The sequence below is a fragment of the Nematostella vectensis genome, chromosome 9 (assembly GCF_932526225.1).
Source record: "Nematostella vectensis chromosome 9, jaNemVect1.1, whole genome shotgun sequence".
Taxonomy (NCBI): Eukaryota; Metazoa; Cnidaria; class Anthozoa; order Actiniaria; family Edwardsiidae; genus Nematostella; species Nematostella vectensis.
This window is the reverse complement of record NC_064042.1, coordinates 9,604,139-9,620,653: the sequence shown is the minus strand read 5'-3', so window position 1 is coordinate 9,620,653 and position 16,515 is coordinate 9,604,139. Positions and strand designations below refer to the sequence as shown.

General features: G+C 39.9%; 2 protein-coding genes across 2 annotated transcripts; one reads left to right on the top strand and one right to left on the bottom strand.

Moving 5' to 3' along the window:
- Positions 1-1,125: 1,125 nt before the first annotated feature.
- On the bottom strand, positions 1,126-5,469 carry LOC5506211 (thiamine transporter 1). The gene is made up of 3 exons (XM_001626906.3): positions 4,239-5,469; positions 2,384-2,525; positions 1,126-2,079 (listed from the first exon to the last, which is right to left on the bottom strand). Exons 1-3 carry the CDS (start codon positions 5,345-5,347, stop codon positions 1,876-1,878), a joined length of 1,455 nt encoding a protein of 484 aa, XP_001626956.3. The 5' UTR covers positions 5,348-5,469; the 3' UTR covers positions 1,126-1,875.
- Positions 5,470-5,730: 261 nt separating this feature from the next.
- LOC5506223 (G-protein coupled receptor 1) lies at positions 5,731-16,384 on the top strand. Its single transcript, XM_032374585.2, has 14 exons — positions 5,731-5,838; positions 5,923-5,975; positions 6,795-6,849; positions 9,825-9,881; positions 10,185-10,248; positions 10,477-10,564; positions 10,733-10,822; positions 11,745-11,792; positions 12,236-12,314; positions 12,715-12,762; positions 13,076-13,158; positions 14,075-14,148; positions 14,521-14,591; positions 15,178-16,384. Exons 1-14 carry the CDS (start codon positions 5,749-5,751, stop codon positions 15,409-15,411), a joined length of 1,134 nt encoding a protein of 377 aa, XP_032230476.1. The 5' UTR covers positions 5,731-5,748; the 3' UTR covers positions 15,412-16,384.
- Positions 16,385-16,515: the final 131 nt, after the last annotated feature.

The following is a 16,515-nucleotide window of genomic DNA, read 5'->3' as shown; positions in this document are numbered from 1 at the left end:
ATAACGAGGGGAAAAAATCAAATGTTTGCTCATTCATTTTTATGTATTTTTATATATATGATGAGAATAAAAACTATAATTTTCCTAATAATGGTAGTCTACAGATGATTTCCAAACATATTGTTATGTCGTTCAGTTCCACGCGACAACTGAAGTCCTATTTCAGATCGAGGATGACAGAGGATCGTGTTATATTCTCAAAAGTCTGACGCACTGACGTCAATTTCAAACCCAAAAGCGGGAGCTATGAAATCTTCACGGGGATGCGGGATGAGGGGCAACGCCCTCATTCGGCTTCTGAATGCTCTGACTGCAGCTTGTAAAAATCCTGAGTACGCCCCTGTCTAAGGCCGACCCAGGGTATCGCGGGAATCTTCATTTAACAAGGCTCCATATTCCACCCGACGCTAAACTATACTATATTGAATATTTTGGTGTTACTTACCAATATACGGACCAAGTTGTACTCAGGGTCACCCACCAGGTCTTTTCTCGCCGGCAAATCTCGATCATCATTGTTAAGAAGCTGACACGAGTGAAAACCGTCTCCATCGCTGCTCGTTCGGAAGTTGACGGCTCTACAGGAACCACTCGCCCCAGTGCACTGTTGAATGCACGCGAATTCATCTACTACACGAACTTTCCGCTCTACCTTCGTTATAAGTTTTTTTTCCCGGAAGGCTTGTCAAGAACACAGAGTTATCTGATTCGCAGCTAGGCACATATATGGCAAAGACGAAAATGAAAATGGATACAAAGTCTACAACTCCACGCATAGCTGGAGAGTAAGAAGAGTTTGAGGAGTATTTTTATACACTTTCGTCGTGTAGCAGGGGTTAAATGTTTGTTTTCAGCCGAAAGAACATTAATCTTTAAAGTTCCCCATTGTAACAGTCATCATAATCTAATTCAGAGCTGTACCTTGTAGTTAAGTAATGTCCATTTGAAAAGTGATGTGATAATGTCGTGATAATAAGTTTTAAAAAGGATATAATAAGAGTTCGAGAAAAAGGCGGTGCACTAATTCATGTAAACAATTCCCAAAAATATTTATCTAAATGCCCGGGTAAATATTCTCTACATACATACTATATACTGAGACGCTTTCAAAATCAGAAGATAACGTTTAAAAGATGCATTTGTTTTTTTATTTCAAGAAAAATCAGCCTTTGTCCCTTTAGCATATTGTGTGTGTTTCTCATTAATTTTGGAACAATTCTTTGGGCTTAGTTTTAAAAACTATATTAACTATTTAAAAACTGTTTGAATCCTAATCCGCTTAATGTTTGCTAGAAACATTGCGCCGATTATAAAGAAATAGCCACAATAGAGAAAATAAACATGATTCTGTGGAACTACAAAGAAAAGAAAAAACAAGCTCTCGTTAACACTAAAGACCGTAAGAAGTACCTTCTAACACATTCAAGGCAAACCAACAAGCTACCCTGCATAACTAGCAAAAAAATTATTTCAATACAAGCAATAATTATTTTGTTGTTGTTGTTAAAACAACAAAACAAAAATAAAGTTAAAAGTAAAGCAAGACTACAAACTTTTCTTGGTAGCTACCAAGCCTTAAATGTTAAAAATACTGGACCTGTAGCATGAGCTTTCTAGTAGTTTTCTACTGATTTCAAATAAAGATAATCTTGTAAGACCCAGATGTAGATAAACGCATGTGTTTTGTCTAGCCTTCTCCACAAGGTTGTGGTGTGCAGTGTTGTATCTCAAGTTTCCCTGTGGTACACAGGTAACCTTATAGGCCATATCTGTACTGCTTATTTGTTTCCAGTTAATTAGTTTTGTTCAACTGGATTCATGGGATGATAGAAAAAAATTATTCACTCAATCTATTTGTTGTGAGTTTTTCTTCTTCTAGATAACATTGTTACTTTGACTTCCTGTTTGCTGCTCTATTGACTCCTGGGATGTTGTCATGTCATTGTTGAGGGGCAAAGCATCATGGGACATACGGCGCTGGTTCCAGCATACCCGCCAACCAAGGCGGGTCATGCTATAAACACCCTTTGCTAGAAACACTGCACCGATGATGAAGAAATAGCTGCCGTAGACAACAAACTAGGAGAAATAAAAACATGATTTTGGTGTTGTAATAAAGAAAGGAAACCATGGTGATTTTGATGAGATGATGATGATTTTGAGCCATAACAACTATAGTCACTGGATAATGATAACATGAACTAAAATAATACTTTAGTGTGCAGGGCTGCAGACAAAGAGGGGCTTCACATCCACTATAACTGAATAAAGACTATTACTCTTTGTTTGCTTCAGTGCTTGCTGTTTTTTGGTCCAGAAAACGGGGAGTCCCATGTACTGTACCCCCCTCCCCCCTTGACCACACCTTGTATTGTAGACATACCTGCTCTATAATATTAAGGTCCAGCCCACTTTTGTCTGCTACAATGGTCGTCAAGATGGTTTGAAGAGCAAGGGCTGCAAACATGTTACATCCAAATACCAGTGCAAATCTGGACAAGCCAACATTCTTGGCTATCTGGAAACTAATACAACTGAACAGTTATACCATTTTACAGAAATGTAGCAGGCCTCAAAATATGGGGGGCACAATACAGAAACATTTAAAAAAGATTGGGGACACAGCCAAGCCCCAACTGGTCATTTCCTTAAAATCTTTTGATTTTTTTAGAGGGGTGACATGCCCCCAGTGACCCACAACCTGCTGGGGTCCTCTTTTATTCTAAACATGGATGGTAAAATACTTTGTTTCTTTGTGGTATCAGTTATATTACCTCAGTTAGGTTAGGTAGGTACAGGAGTCATTAGAGGTACAGAGAGCACCCCTGCACCCCAAACAGTTGGTGAAATTTCCCAGTCATATGAGGCAAATTTCAAATGACCACCTTATTTCAACTGATTTTTGCCAAAAATTGTCTTATTTATAACCAACAAAAAGACATGAAAATAAGACATGTGAAAATAAATAAATATCTTTATGCGAATCACAAGTTGTAGAAACAAAATAATTTTCAGTTCATTTGCAATTTCATATAAATTGTGTCCATCTGCTAAATGTTTTTGGGGCAAGCTCTACTAAACTCAAGAAAAAGTTTGTTCTTCAGCAGCCCTTGTGTTATGAACATTGAAAATACAAAACAGAACATTGATTTAAATTGAACGGATTAGATAATTTAGACAATTGTTTAGTTAAGCTACCACGTCTTCCTCTATTTTGAGCACAGCCGCCCTTTCCTATGATTAGACTGATAAGATTGATTGTAGTTTACGCATTTCCCTTTGAGTAAGAGTTTAGGAATGAGGCACGTCCTACTTTAGGACACGTCCCACCTGCCTATAAATTATAGTACCCATTTAGCAATCTTTTAGAGTTGAGCAGAGAAATCGAAGAGAGAAGAGTTGAGTTGAGAGCCAGAGAAGCAGAGTTAGAGAAGTCAGAGTGGAGTTTGAAGAGTTACAAGCTTACTTGGAGTTGTATTTCTTTAAGCCCCGGAGAAGAGATCAGACGTAAGTTGAATTTGTAAATATTGATTTAGCCTTTTTGCGATTTACAGAACTGCCTGTAATCCTTAGGTTTTTATCCTAAATTTTTGAATTGTTAATTACTTCTTAGTTATCACCGCATGTGTTCGATAGTTGGACGAGTTGATTGTAATAAATGCTGTTAAATCAAGCTTTGATGACTGTTCTACACTGTGGTTGACACTAAAACAAGCCCACTGCACACTTCCCACAAGTCGCTGCTTTGGAACCGCTTACACCTTGCCACATCAAGGGTTGGCCCGATGGCTGTGTGTCAGTAATCGTAGTTGCAGTTGTACATGTATAAGGTCACCTGACCATAGTAAATCAAGGGAGCATGGCAGAATGTGTTTCATTTACTACGAAAACAAACCACTTTGTTTTGCAACGAGTCATGTGTGTTTGTTTTGTAAGTGGAGATATTAGTTGCGCTGTTGGGGGTAAGGGGCTCTGATTATGAAGTGGATTATGTTTGTCAACAGGGCATTTGTTCGTCGTGCCGACACTACGCCTATCTGATATCTTTGGGCGGTCTGTAACCGATGAAACGACAACCCCACCATGGCTACAAGTCCAACTTCTGTGGAGGACTAACTTTACATTGGTAATAGAAATGTATAAGCTTTCTGAAACAGGATGTACAACAGAGATAACCCAGACATCAAAACTCCCCCCTACCCCCTGTTAATAATATCTAATATCTACGAAAGACTTACCTTGCAATGGTAATAAGAAATGTATAAGCTACCCGAAACAGGATGTACATCAGGTAGGCCAGCCATATACTAGAAGTATGGGCACTAATATATAGTACAAAGGCATCTGCCACACATACAATACCGAGCACAACTTCACCAAATATTGACCAGTTCACATTCAATCGGCTCAGCAACAGCGCCACTCCTACACAAAATAAATGACTAATGGCTGTGACACCTCCATTGTAGATCTTCCTATGGCTCATGGATGGATAGATGACCTCCCAAAGATTCTGGATAAAGTTTTCTACCTGGAATTCTCCACAAGTGCCAAATGACCACCAGAGTGACCATTTTAACAGTTCCTTATTTGAGTAACACACCTTAAAATCATGCCACATGTTCAGTAACGACAACTTCCAGGAGTTGTAGAGCCTGCCACAATTATTAAGACTGCCTGGCAATTGGTGCACCACAATAATTTCATCATCACAATTGCCGTCCGCTTTCGAGTCTGTATTTTGTGGTATGTTTTGCCCAACACCAAATACATTTCCAGTCGCTGATGGCAATAGGAATGTAAAAATAAAAGCAATACAGACACTGGCCATTGATATATAGTTTAGTGTCAAATAGTCACAAACTCTGAATGAAACCAAAAGTTGGCCAACAACACCGGACATCATTCGGCCAACCAGAACAGCAGCCCTAGTATAGCTGGTCACCTTTAAGTAGTGTTCGATATCAACAACAGCATAGATGTAGGAGTAGTACGCCACCTCGGCCCCGGTAGCAATACCATATGCAAGTTGCATAAACTGCATAGCTAACACGCCACTGGCCCAGATCAACAGTACCCGAGTGGCGAGATACGCAAGACCTTCTATGATAATAACAGGCTTGTATCGTAGAAAATCAGTGAATACAAACACAAAGAACAATGCAGCAAGGTAGGAATAGGTCCACACGGGATAGATCTCGTTCTCTAACTGCTCATCGGTGATGTTTTTCGGCGGGGCGCGTAAATATGGAGTGAGGAACGGTTCAGAAGGTTTCATCTCCTTGAAAAACCCATACAAACAGAGAAGCAAAGTCGCCTTTTGCCAGAATTCAAGATGAACTGCCATGTTTGGACTTCTTTTAGTTCGAAGGGGTTGAAATCACGTGAGTTTTACTATTATTTTGTCAATGCTAAGGTCAGAAGCCGTTTCCTCTCGTTTTTGCGCATTTTTTTTGTCAATGTGTTCTTTCATTTGGTCATTTGAGCCCGCGAGCAAATTGCCACCACAACTAGTTCTATATGGGAGGGGTAGGTACGTACTGTACGTAAATTAAAGAAATCTAGGAGTTTAAATCCCTAGCACTCACAGAAAAGATTTAATATAAGAATATCATAATATTTACTTATTACTGTACCAGTTGGCTTATACATTTAATTTAAACAATGATTACATTTTTTTTCTATTCTTTCTTACTACCCCTCCCTACTTGGTAAAATTTGCAAGTTGCTGCATTTTCTGGTTGGTTTATGAAGGAGGTTCGTACAGCGATTGTTCGACAAAACATCAAAATGGTTGAAACTAGATGTTCTTTATTCCCCGAGAACCCGGCCTATTGCGTAAGCTTGTGGATTCAATCCACTAATTTCTGTTTTTTTTTTAGTCGAAGTGGTTAATTTGTTTATTTGTTTTCTTTCGTTTAGGATGCGATCGTCGGAGTTAAACGAACCATCGCTACGATTTCGATGATTGGAAGGTTGGAGTTTATTAAGCGAATCCTTTACTTTATATGGTTTCATTCCCCTTGGCATCCTTGGAGCCCATTTCCTACAGTCATATACCTTTGAAATAGCCTGTGATCATCATTACTCGCAATATCCGAAATCATTTACATGTTGCTTCTCACTTTTAAGAATACCTTGTCAAAAAAGGCTAAGACATGAATTGAAATATCATTTTCTTTAGAAGTTCCTGATTCCCTTTGGATTCTTATTGCATGCCTTTTTGTTATCATTAACAAGCTAAAGAAAATATAAAAATCCGCCGCTTTCGCTATGAGAGGAAAAAAGAGAGGCTGGCCTCGAAACAGAAATCGTTACTGCAATCAACAGTCATTATTCTCTTTTGCTTATCGCTTTCTTCAACTTGTATGAAACTTCCGGCGCCAATTTTTATCTGAGTCATCTCAGCTTCCGTGAGTTAGTGAAATATTAGCCGTTATAAACACCCAAATCTATTTGAGATGGGCGTAAGGCAAAAATAATAGCGGATGTGTGAGTGAATGAAGTATGCTCAGAACTACCCAGCAAAAATGACTATTAGAGCACCCCCTCCCTCCCCCCCCCCCCCCAAAAAAAAAATAATGCCTTAAGCTGAGCTTTGGAAACAGTAATATTTATTTTGTAATAAATCTGCATGATTTTTGTGTCCCAGAACCATTAAAATGTCAATAGATTCTTTAGGGATAGCATGCTTCCAGACCCCCCCCTTAGTGTAGCATTTTTAGCTGTTCGAGCCCCCTCCCCTCTCATGAAAAATCTGCATGCTTTTGTCTCTGATCATGGTGTGTTTTTAGCCTCTTCATTGTGTTTATCATATGGCTGTTCAAGAAGTACAAGTACTTCACTCAGGTACAGACAGTTAACTATCACATTACCTAGCCTCCACCGCAGCCATCGCTTTGCCCAGAAAGCAGCAGAAAAGAAACACAGGCACTCGGGATTCCTGTGGTGATGCATCGAGCTTTTGGCATTGTCCCCTCCACCCTTTAACAAAGGAATTTGTGGACCACAGGAATCCCGAGTCTCGGTTTCTAACCTCAGAGACGCCTGTGGAGTAGGCTACACATTACCAATGGTGTGTTTTGCAGGGGCAGATTTAGCTTTTCGCTAAAGGGGGGGGGTTTGGCTCTGTGACAAAGGGGGGAGGGGGTATTTATTTTTCTTGTTACATATGGCTTTCTGGCAGCCCAAAGAGGGGTTCAAACCCTTAAACCCTCCCCCTAGATCCGCTACTGTTTTTGGGAGGGGGGCTGTCTAGTCAGGGATGAAACTACAAAGAACCCAGGCAAACATGCTGATTTTAGGCTAACTTTCGTTTTTTGACAAACAAAAATAAAAAGTTCCAGAGATGTATACTGATATTAGTAGGTTGAGAACAACTGGATTTTAATGCAGAATAAATCTTGTTCCAAACGAATATTTACCAAGCTATAAAATAGTACAAGAATCTCACAAATATCAGTGATGCCACTGGGTTATCCATATGGTGCCTGTTTTACCCGCGGCATATCTGTTTTTTTTTTTCTTGTTACTTTGTGAACAACCGTAACAAGGTAGGAATCTAATTTTGCCTATCAGGGCCATAGCCAGCATGAGGCAAGTGAGACGCACACCTCGTCGGTAAAATTTTGGTTTTGGCTACAGGCCTGTAATCATCAGGACAAAAGTAACATAAACAGCAGTAGTGGTAGACTAAGTAGACCAGTCACAATAAGGAACACGGAACAAGCGTACTAAGGTTCTATGTAACACACATACTAGGCACACTAGTGGCGTGGGTAACATGAACAACGGTAACAAGCGTACTAAGGTTCTATGTAACACACAAACTAGGCACACTAGTGGCATGGGAAACATGAACAACGGTAACAAGCGTACTAAGGTTCTATGTAACACACAGACTATGCACACTAGTGGCGTGGGTAACATGAACAACGGTAACAAGCGTACTTAGGTTCTAGATAACACACAGACTAGGCACACTAGTGGCGTGGGTAACATGAACAACAATAACAAGCGTACTACGGTTCTATGTAAAACACAGACTAGGCACACTAGTGGCGTGGGTAACATACACACTAAAAAGCATACTAAGGTTCTAGATAACACACAGACTAGGCACACTAGTGGCGTGGGTAACATGAACAGTAACAAGCGTACTAAGGTTCTAGATAACACACAGACTAGGCACACTAGTGGCGTGGGTAACATGAACAACAATAACAAGCGTACTACGGTTCTATGTAAAACACAGACTAGGCACACTAGTGGCGTGGGTAACATACACACTAAAAAGCATACTAAGGTTGTAGATAACACACAGACTAGGCACACTAGTGGCGTGGGTAACATGAACAGTAACAAGCGTACTAAGGTTCTAGATAACACACAGACTAGGCACACTAGTGGCGTGGGTAACATGAACAACGGTAACAAGCGTACTAAGGTTCTAGATAACACACAGACTAGGCACACTTGTGGCGTGGGTAACATGAACAACAGTAACAAGCGTACTAAGGTTCTATGTAACACACAGACTAGGCACACTAGTGGCGTGGGTAACATGAACAACAGTAACAAGCGTACCAAGGTTCTAGATAACACACAGACTAGGCACACTAGTGGCGTGGGTAACATGAACAACAGTAACAAGCGTGCTAAGGTTCTAGATAACACACAGACTAGGCACACTAGTGGCGTGGGTAACATGAACAACAGTAACAAGCGTGCTAAGGTTCTAGATAACACACAGACTAGGCACACTAGTGGCGTGGGTAACATGAACAACAGTAACAAGCGTGCTAAGGTTCTAGATAACACACAGACTAGGCACACTAGTGGCTCGGGTAACACGAACACCGGTAACAAGCGTACTAAGGTTCTAGATAACACACAGACTAGGCACACTAGTGGCTCGGGTAACATGAACACCGGTAACAAGCGTACTAAGGTTCTAGATAACACAGACTAGGCACACTAGTGGCGTGGGTAACATGAACAGTAACAAGCGTACCAAGGTTCTAGATAACACACAGACTAGGCACACTAGTGGCGTGGGTAACATGAACAACAGTAACAAGCGTACTAAGGTTCTAGATAACACAGACTAGGCACACTAGTGGCGTGGGTAACATGAACAGTAACAAGCGTACCAAGGTTCTAGATAACACAGACTAGGCACACTAGTGGCGTGGGTAACATGAACAACAGTAACAAGCGTACTAAGGTTCCATGTAACACACAGACTAGGCACACTAGTGGCGTGGGTAACATGAACAACGGTAACAAGCGTACTAAGGTTCTAGATAACACCCAGTCTAGGCACACTAGTGGTGTGGGTAACATGAACAACGGTAACAAGCGTACTAAGGTTCTAGATAACACATAGACTAGGCACACTAGTGGCGTGGGTAACATGAACAACAGTAACAAGCGTACTAAGGTTCTATGTAAAACACAGACTAGGCACACTAGTGGCGTGGGTAACATGAACAACAGTAACAAGCGTACTAAGGTTCTAGATAACACACAGACTGGGCACACTAGTGGCGTGGGTAACATGAACAACAGTAACAAGCGTACTAAGGTTCTAGATAACACACAGACTAGGCACACTAGTGGCGTGGGTAACATGAACAACGGTAACTGTGGTCTACCCAGTCTACCACTACTACTGTTTGTGTTACATTTGCCCTGATAATGGGCATACTGTAGGGTTATCACTCACGCACCTTAACGTTCCAGCTCTTCCTTTACCACAAGTGCTCATTGTTAGATCACAGTGATGTTATTCCAAAATTCGGGTGCTATTTTGTGTTTTTCAGAGACTTATTCTGTTCCTGAGTATTGCAGCCTTTCTCAATGCTGTTGCAATGTTTATGGTAAGAGCGATGTCATGACTAGGCATGTACACAGGGGGGTGTGCCTCCATTTGGCGGCCAAAAAGTGAATCATTTCTTATTAATTAATAAATCTTTAAATAATGTGTTTTTTTCTATATGATACCTATGACTGCGCACCACTCCTCAGCCAATCCTGGGTATGCACCTGGTATTCCAGGAATTCTGGAATATTATTCCAGAATATTGCTTAATATAGGCCCATTATAACTGCCAAAAATCTAAGAGAACATCTGATCATAATTTGCTGTTCTTTATCGAGTGCATGACTATTGTTATTTGCAGGGTGTGCTACATCCGAAACCAGGGGCCCAGTGCATTTTTCAAGCATGGTGGCTGTCTTTCTTTGGTAAAAAGAAACTACTTTTTTTACTTTAAACTTTTAACTGTGTCATCTAAATCCTAAGAACAGTTTAATGGACACTTCAAAAGAACACCCCTTGAATTTTTAGTGGTCTGACCTGTTTCTTATGGTGTATCCTCATACAAAATTTAAATTCTTTTACTTCTAAAATTAATGGACTCTGATTTTTGTTTTGTTTGTCTTTTCTAACATTGTTAGTCCTTTTTGTCTCAGATTATGCCTTGCTACTGTGGGTGTGCTGTATAACATTCAACTTGTACAGGAATGCAATAAATAAAGTCAGGACTGAACATTTTGAAAAGTAAGTTGTATTGTAGAAGTGAGTTGTATTGTAGAATTGTTATTTTATAATAGTTGACTGCATATAAAAACATTCTTCCTTAACTTCCTGTCACAATTTTTTTCTACATATTGCATGGCTTTCTATTGTTAGAATGTTTTTTTTTAATATCTGTTTGATTGCCTTTAGATGGTATCACTTGGTGTCGTGGGGTATTCCGCTGGTCTGCTCGCTGCTACCATTCGTCGGTGACCATTATGGACCAGCAGGAGCATGGTGGTCAGTATCCTGTTAATCCAGGGAGGGTGGGTGGGGGTGCCCCATGAGTATCATAAGTGGTCCAAAATATTATTTGGATTTGATTTTTTTTATGGGGGAGCTTTGTTTTGGAATTCCTTAGGTGTAGAGACAGGGCTTCTGGAATTACGCAGAAGAAAACTCAAAATTACGCGGGATTCTTTACTAAATTACGCGGAAAATCAATCATAACGCGCTAAATTATGCAGGATCTTGCAATACATTTTTCTTTAAAAATCAAAATTTTGCGGGATTCTTTACTGAATTACGCGCTAAATTACACGGAATATCAACTGTTACACCCAAACTACATTTTGTACCGAAAGAAAGCACGAAATAACTTGTGTGATTTTTTTTGCGTGAAAATATCTTAGGCAAGTTTTCATTGGCTCCTAGCTACCAGCCTATAAAAAAAGGTATTTTATTATTAGTCCTAGGTTGAGCAAAGAACGCCCAGTCATTTTATTTGTTTTCGAAATTCAGTTCGAAACATCACACTCTTACCAAGAATATCTCTCTTTTTTTACGAGAAATAGAGGTAAGAACCCATCAGCTGTGCAATTAAATGTTTTGTCTTTTAAAATTTAGCCAAATTATGCGGGATTGCGCGGATTACGTGGAAAGAGCCAAATTATGCGCTTCCGCACAAGCGCGTAATTCCAGAAGCCCTGTAGAGAACATTGTTAGTATTTTTTCCTCAACATCTTGTAACACACGTCAACCCCAATGATTTGCTGTCATCATTTTTGTTATCATTTTGGGAGTACATCATGGAGAGACTGGGACTTGGTACTGGGTATGCCAGTCCCCCACATTTCAAAGTGGTGGCAATGCCTTCTTGGTGAGATTTCTCAGACATCACTTTATGCATTGAGTCACCATTTGGTATGTTTTTTTTAAATAGTTGGATTGCTGACAATAGTGAAGACGTTTCTCTTTGGAGATTCATGATGTAAGTTCTCAATGTTCTTTTAATTTTAATCACTTTTTTGTAATCATTGTTCACTAGATAGAATAACTATTAACACTTCTAACGTTTATTATCACACTAGCCTCTGCCAAATAAAAGGTAATGCTTGCCTCCCAGCAGAATCCAAGATTCCTTTCTTCATTTGGGAATAGAGCATAGTGAATCAAACCAAATAATCAAAACATGACAAACCGCCTCCAAAGCTTTGTCTGACTATACGTGCTATTCCGAAACAAGACAAGCATATTAGATCCGCAAAGGTCACCCAAAAACAAATTTGGATGTAATTCTAGATTTGTCATTTTCAAATATTGGATTTTTTTTGTGATTTAAAGTATAAAAAATGCACTTACCTCATATTGTCTTTATCATCAATGACCATGATAATCATTGTCAAAGTTTTGTGTCATCTTTTATGGTTCCAGATGGTATGTTCCTCTTTTCATCTGCATTCTTGCCATGTTTGCAACATATGCCTACATCTTTATCAGCTACAGAAAACAGGTACCAGCTAATCTTATTACACAAAATCATGCAATGATTATTAGCAACCTAATTTCGAACACCTTTTTTTGATACAGTGGAACCTTAAACTCAGATAACTTGAATCCCCCTGTCACTGACTTCAGGCTCCCCAGAAACTAATTTTTAATCATTTCTTGAAATGGTGGAAATGGTGAAATGCAGTGGTCCAGGGGTGGATTCCTCCTCTTCAAAAATGCCTAGCATTACCCCAGTTTTTGGTAGCCTGCTAGCCGGCTCTCTGGAGATTCGGGATTATTTTTCCCTTTCCCTTGCCACAGGAATCCCGATAATAATAATCCGGTAATAAAGTGATGGTAGTGATTGTAGGGGTTCCTTGTGATTGTGTATTCTGACATTACTACCCTATTTTGATCCACAGGCTAAAAGTTGGGGAGGGACATACAGTGCTGAAGATGAGCGAAATAAGGTAGGCTACACCACAAAAGAGAAAAAATCACTGGGTGGGTTGGACACGCCCTGGTCCCAGCAGATGATTATACAATTGTTCTTAGAAGAAAGAGTGAAAAGAGGTTTGAAAAGTAGCGACTCCTAACGCTTTAGTTCTTAAAATAATTTTCCCACTCTGGCCTTTTCCAAAAGTGCATATTTCGCATTACCCTGCTTCATAACTGAGAATAGGATAGAACTGAACTATTTTTTGTTTTCACACACCCATTTTTAGGGGGTGGGGGAAGGGAGTCGATGTTTTAAGGCTTATATGTTTACCATATTGTTTTCAGGCCATGATGAAAGAACATGTTCGTCCACTGATGGCCTACCCATGCATCTATCTCGCCACTTCTATATTTCCTCTGATTCACAGGTAATCTAACTTACTGTGAAAGTGTGCGCGCAATTATATTTATGTATACTTATTTTTCGTTCCACTAAGCTTTTATTTTTTCACCACTTGAATTTTTAAGTTGTGCAATAGTTCTTTTTTGCGATATTTTTGTTTTCACACAATGCAAATTCACTGTAGCGAGGAATTTTTAATGTTTATAGTATATTGTCATGTCATCTGTGTTCTTATACTGTATACTGCATGGGGTTCAAACGTAATCTTTTTCTCATTCAAGTTAATTAAATCCTTGCCTTTAACTAGCAAAGGAAAAGGAATAAGGAGTTACAAGAGCTAGCTTGCGTTTAAAAATCAGCGCGAAATTCATGCGAGTTTAGAAGAGAGAACAAAAGCCGTTCCGTTCCTTCCTCTTCAGCTTGAGGCTTATTTTCGCATGCGCGGCAAGCTTTTTACGTCTCCTCTTCCTTCTCCTTCTGCATTTCTTTCCCAAGTGATGATAGACCTTGAGAGATAAACCTTTTTTTTATTAATACGGCCATGGACAAGTCCGGGAGTGCTCCTATAAAAACAGACGGGGGTGATCTTCGGCGAAATTAATTCTTACCCTAAGGAATAGCACTAAAGGTGTGGTCAACAGAAATTCTTACCCCTAAGAGATAGGCAAATTGGGTGTGGTTGAAGGAATTTTTAACCCTAAGAGATCGCAGAATCAAAAAAGGGTTCAAACACTCCCTAAGGAATAGCATTTGGTCAAATGTCATACTCTCAACACCCCCTAAGGGATAGCAGTTGGCCGAAATTTTATACCCGAAAAGATAGGACGATCGACCCCGTCTACTTTTCTGGAAAGTGCCCCCCCCCCCCCCCCCCCCCCCCCCAAAGTGTACAAGCTAAGACAGTGTGTATGCATTTGAATAACATTTTCATCTCGTGATAGGATCTACAATGCCTCGACAAGCACGCCCAGTTTCCCACTTCTTCTGTTACATGTGATCTCAACACCACTCATAGGTGTGTAGGCCAGGGACGGCTTGGCTTTTTATCTTAGAAAAAGTATTTTACAGCCACTAAATGTGTTGATAGTTGAGTATTGAGTATTGTGTATCCCTCGATGGCTACGTTAAATGGCGATCCCATAGTAGTCTGGCTGGAATTCTACACATCATCCTTCATTCCTTTTCATTCCTTGCTAGAGTGATCGTGAGCATAAAACGTCGCTTTGAAAACACTTGCGAACCTGCGGACTCCCTTATCTTTGATGCGAGAACCGAGTATACAGATATCGTGGGACGATTTCTATTTATATATTCCCCTTTTCCCCGTTGTGGTGAGGATTTATGTCCAGCTTTGAAATGATATTTCTTTCATTATTTCGTTTCCAAGGCGCACTGAATGCAGTTTTCTTTGGCATTGACAAGGAGACACTCGGTCGACTTAATTGGCCTCAGATGAAGGTAACAGAACGTGTTGTATTTTTTTTTTTACATAAATATAAACAGTGAAAGTAACATCAAGAACAACAAGCTTCTGTTTTCTCAGTGTGTTTGGACGGAAAATTTCATTTTATATTTCACAAACAAGGCCCGTTTTTCGTATCCCGTTTTCTTAAGCGTGCGTTGGAACTTAGGGGAGGAGTCGTTAGCTTGTCAAAAATGTTTGTGTTTGGGAAGCCCAGGGATGAAGCCATCCCTAGCTACGCGAGTTGACTGTATTAGTTACCACGCCCCTATCAAGTGGGACAAATATTTACTATGTATTACATTTAAAGCCGCATTGTAACCAATTCACTTCCGGAGGTCCGACGGAAACCTCAACCGTTAAAAGACAAAATAATAAGATATTTAACATGAGAAAAGATATTTAACATGCCATCCGCTCTAAATTATCAATCACATCCTCGAAGAAACTTGCAATATACACACTGCTTTCAATATTTTGAAATATTTTTCGCGTTTTCCGTTAAAAATCATCAGAGATTGTAACGTAATCGACCGGAAGTAAACTGGTGACAATGCGGCTTTAACCTATACCTCTCTACAGGTCGCATTCCAGCAACACTCCAAAACGCGTAAACCGCTGGTAAGAGAATATCCCGTGGGCGACACCACGGAGACTCGGCCCAATGACGACTCATCCTGGGGATCCACAGGGTCTAGCGATGCACGTGATACGCATGCGCCGCCAACACTACAACCGCCGACCGTACACATCACGGGCCCAACACCACCATCATCGCATCGAGGATCCACCAATGAAATTACGAGGGACGAGTGAAAATAATCAGATGATAATGGTTTCAAGATAAAATGATAATAGGGTTAGCGCTTAGAGATCACGTGACCTTTTTGGGTGGCAAATTCAAAACAAAATAATCAAACCAAAAAATCAGAAATCACTGCGCCCATCATAACAGAGAACGACGAAGAAATAAACTATTTAAACAAAACTTAACCCTTTCTGAAAAAAAGAGTCCTTGGTTGTTTTTGTAAGTTTCGTTGCTGTTATTTTGCCGCTAAAAGGCTGAGCGCGCGCAAATTTGCCACCCAAAAAGTCACGTGATGTCAGCGCAAGTCCCTATTGTGTAAGATATAGATAGTATCATGAAACACTTTCCACAGTTAAATTAATTTTAAAAGCATAAAATACGGATTGATGCTTACTTTTCCATAAATTTGGTTTTTAATATATGAAAATAATGAAACTCCTGAGCGACAATGGCTTCGGTGGCCGTCTTTTATAATATTTGAATCCCCTTGCTTCATTAGTATCTTATACAGATCAAGGTCAAATCAATGGGCCCCTATCAATTGCTAATAGGTGTGTATAAAATAAAAGTAGTACGTCATTGCAGAGTCGGTCAAGCGCCTTGTGATGCCCGCACCCTGTAAAAGATGCCCTACAATATCCTTTTCCAGTCCTTTAGGACCGGAAAAGGGGAGTATCCACGAATTGTTAAAGGGGGGCGTGCATTCTTAGGTATCATGTGGAAAAAGTATAGTATTTCGGTGGGGAAAACGGTGATTAGGCCCCCCTTCCCTTTTACGAACCTGTATAAAGGTGGACTCAGTTGTCCGTCACCCCCTTTTCAAACACTATCAACAATCTTTCTGTACAGATTACTCTCATGAGAAACATATTTTGTCGGGTGAGACAGGCTAAAATGAATTTCAGTTTCAAATATACCAGTTTGTAAATATCTTTTAGGGGCTTTGTAAGTAGTGTTACCAATAAAGTATATACATAATTACTCTGATCTCTGTGTTTCAATCTGCTTCTCTAAAGGGTTGTGCGAGTTTTTTGTTTGTTTTTGAAATGATCTAAAAGCCTGACCCTCCACTCTAATAACAACTCGGGCCTAAGATTTGGTGGTCAGAAAAA

Coding starts and splice junctions, on each gene's coding strand:
- LOC5506211 (XM_001626906.3), bottom strand. CDS start 5,347: ATGGCAGTTCATCTTGAATTCTGGCAAAAGGCGACTTTGCTTCTCTGT. Junction 2,526..4,238: donor TTTCTTATTACCATTGCAAG/GTAAGTCTTTCG, acceptor CAGTTGTATTAG/TTTCCAGATAGCCAAGAATG. Junction 2,080..2,383: donor ACCTTAATATTATAGAGCAG/GTATGTCTACAA, acceptor TATTTCTCCTAG/TTTGTTGTCTACGGCAGCTA.
- LOC5506223 (XM_032374585.2), top strand. CDS start 5,749: ATGAAGGAGGTTCGTACAGCGATTGTTCGACAAAACATCAAAATGGTT. Junction 10,565..10,732: donor AGGACTGAACATTTTGAAAA/GTAAGTTGTATT, acceptor GATTGCCTTTAG/ATGGTATCACTTGGTGTCGT. Junction 10,823..11,744: donor GGACCAGCAGGAGCATGGTG/GTCAGTATCCTG, acceptor TTTTTTAAATAG/TTGGATTGCTGACAATAGTG.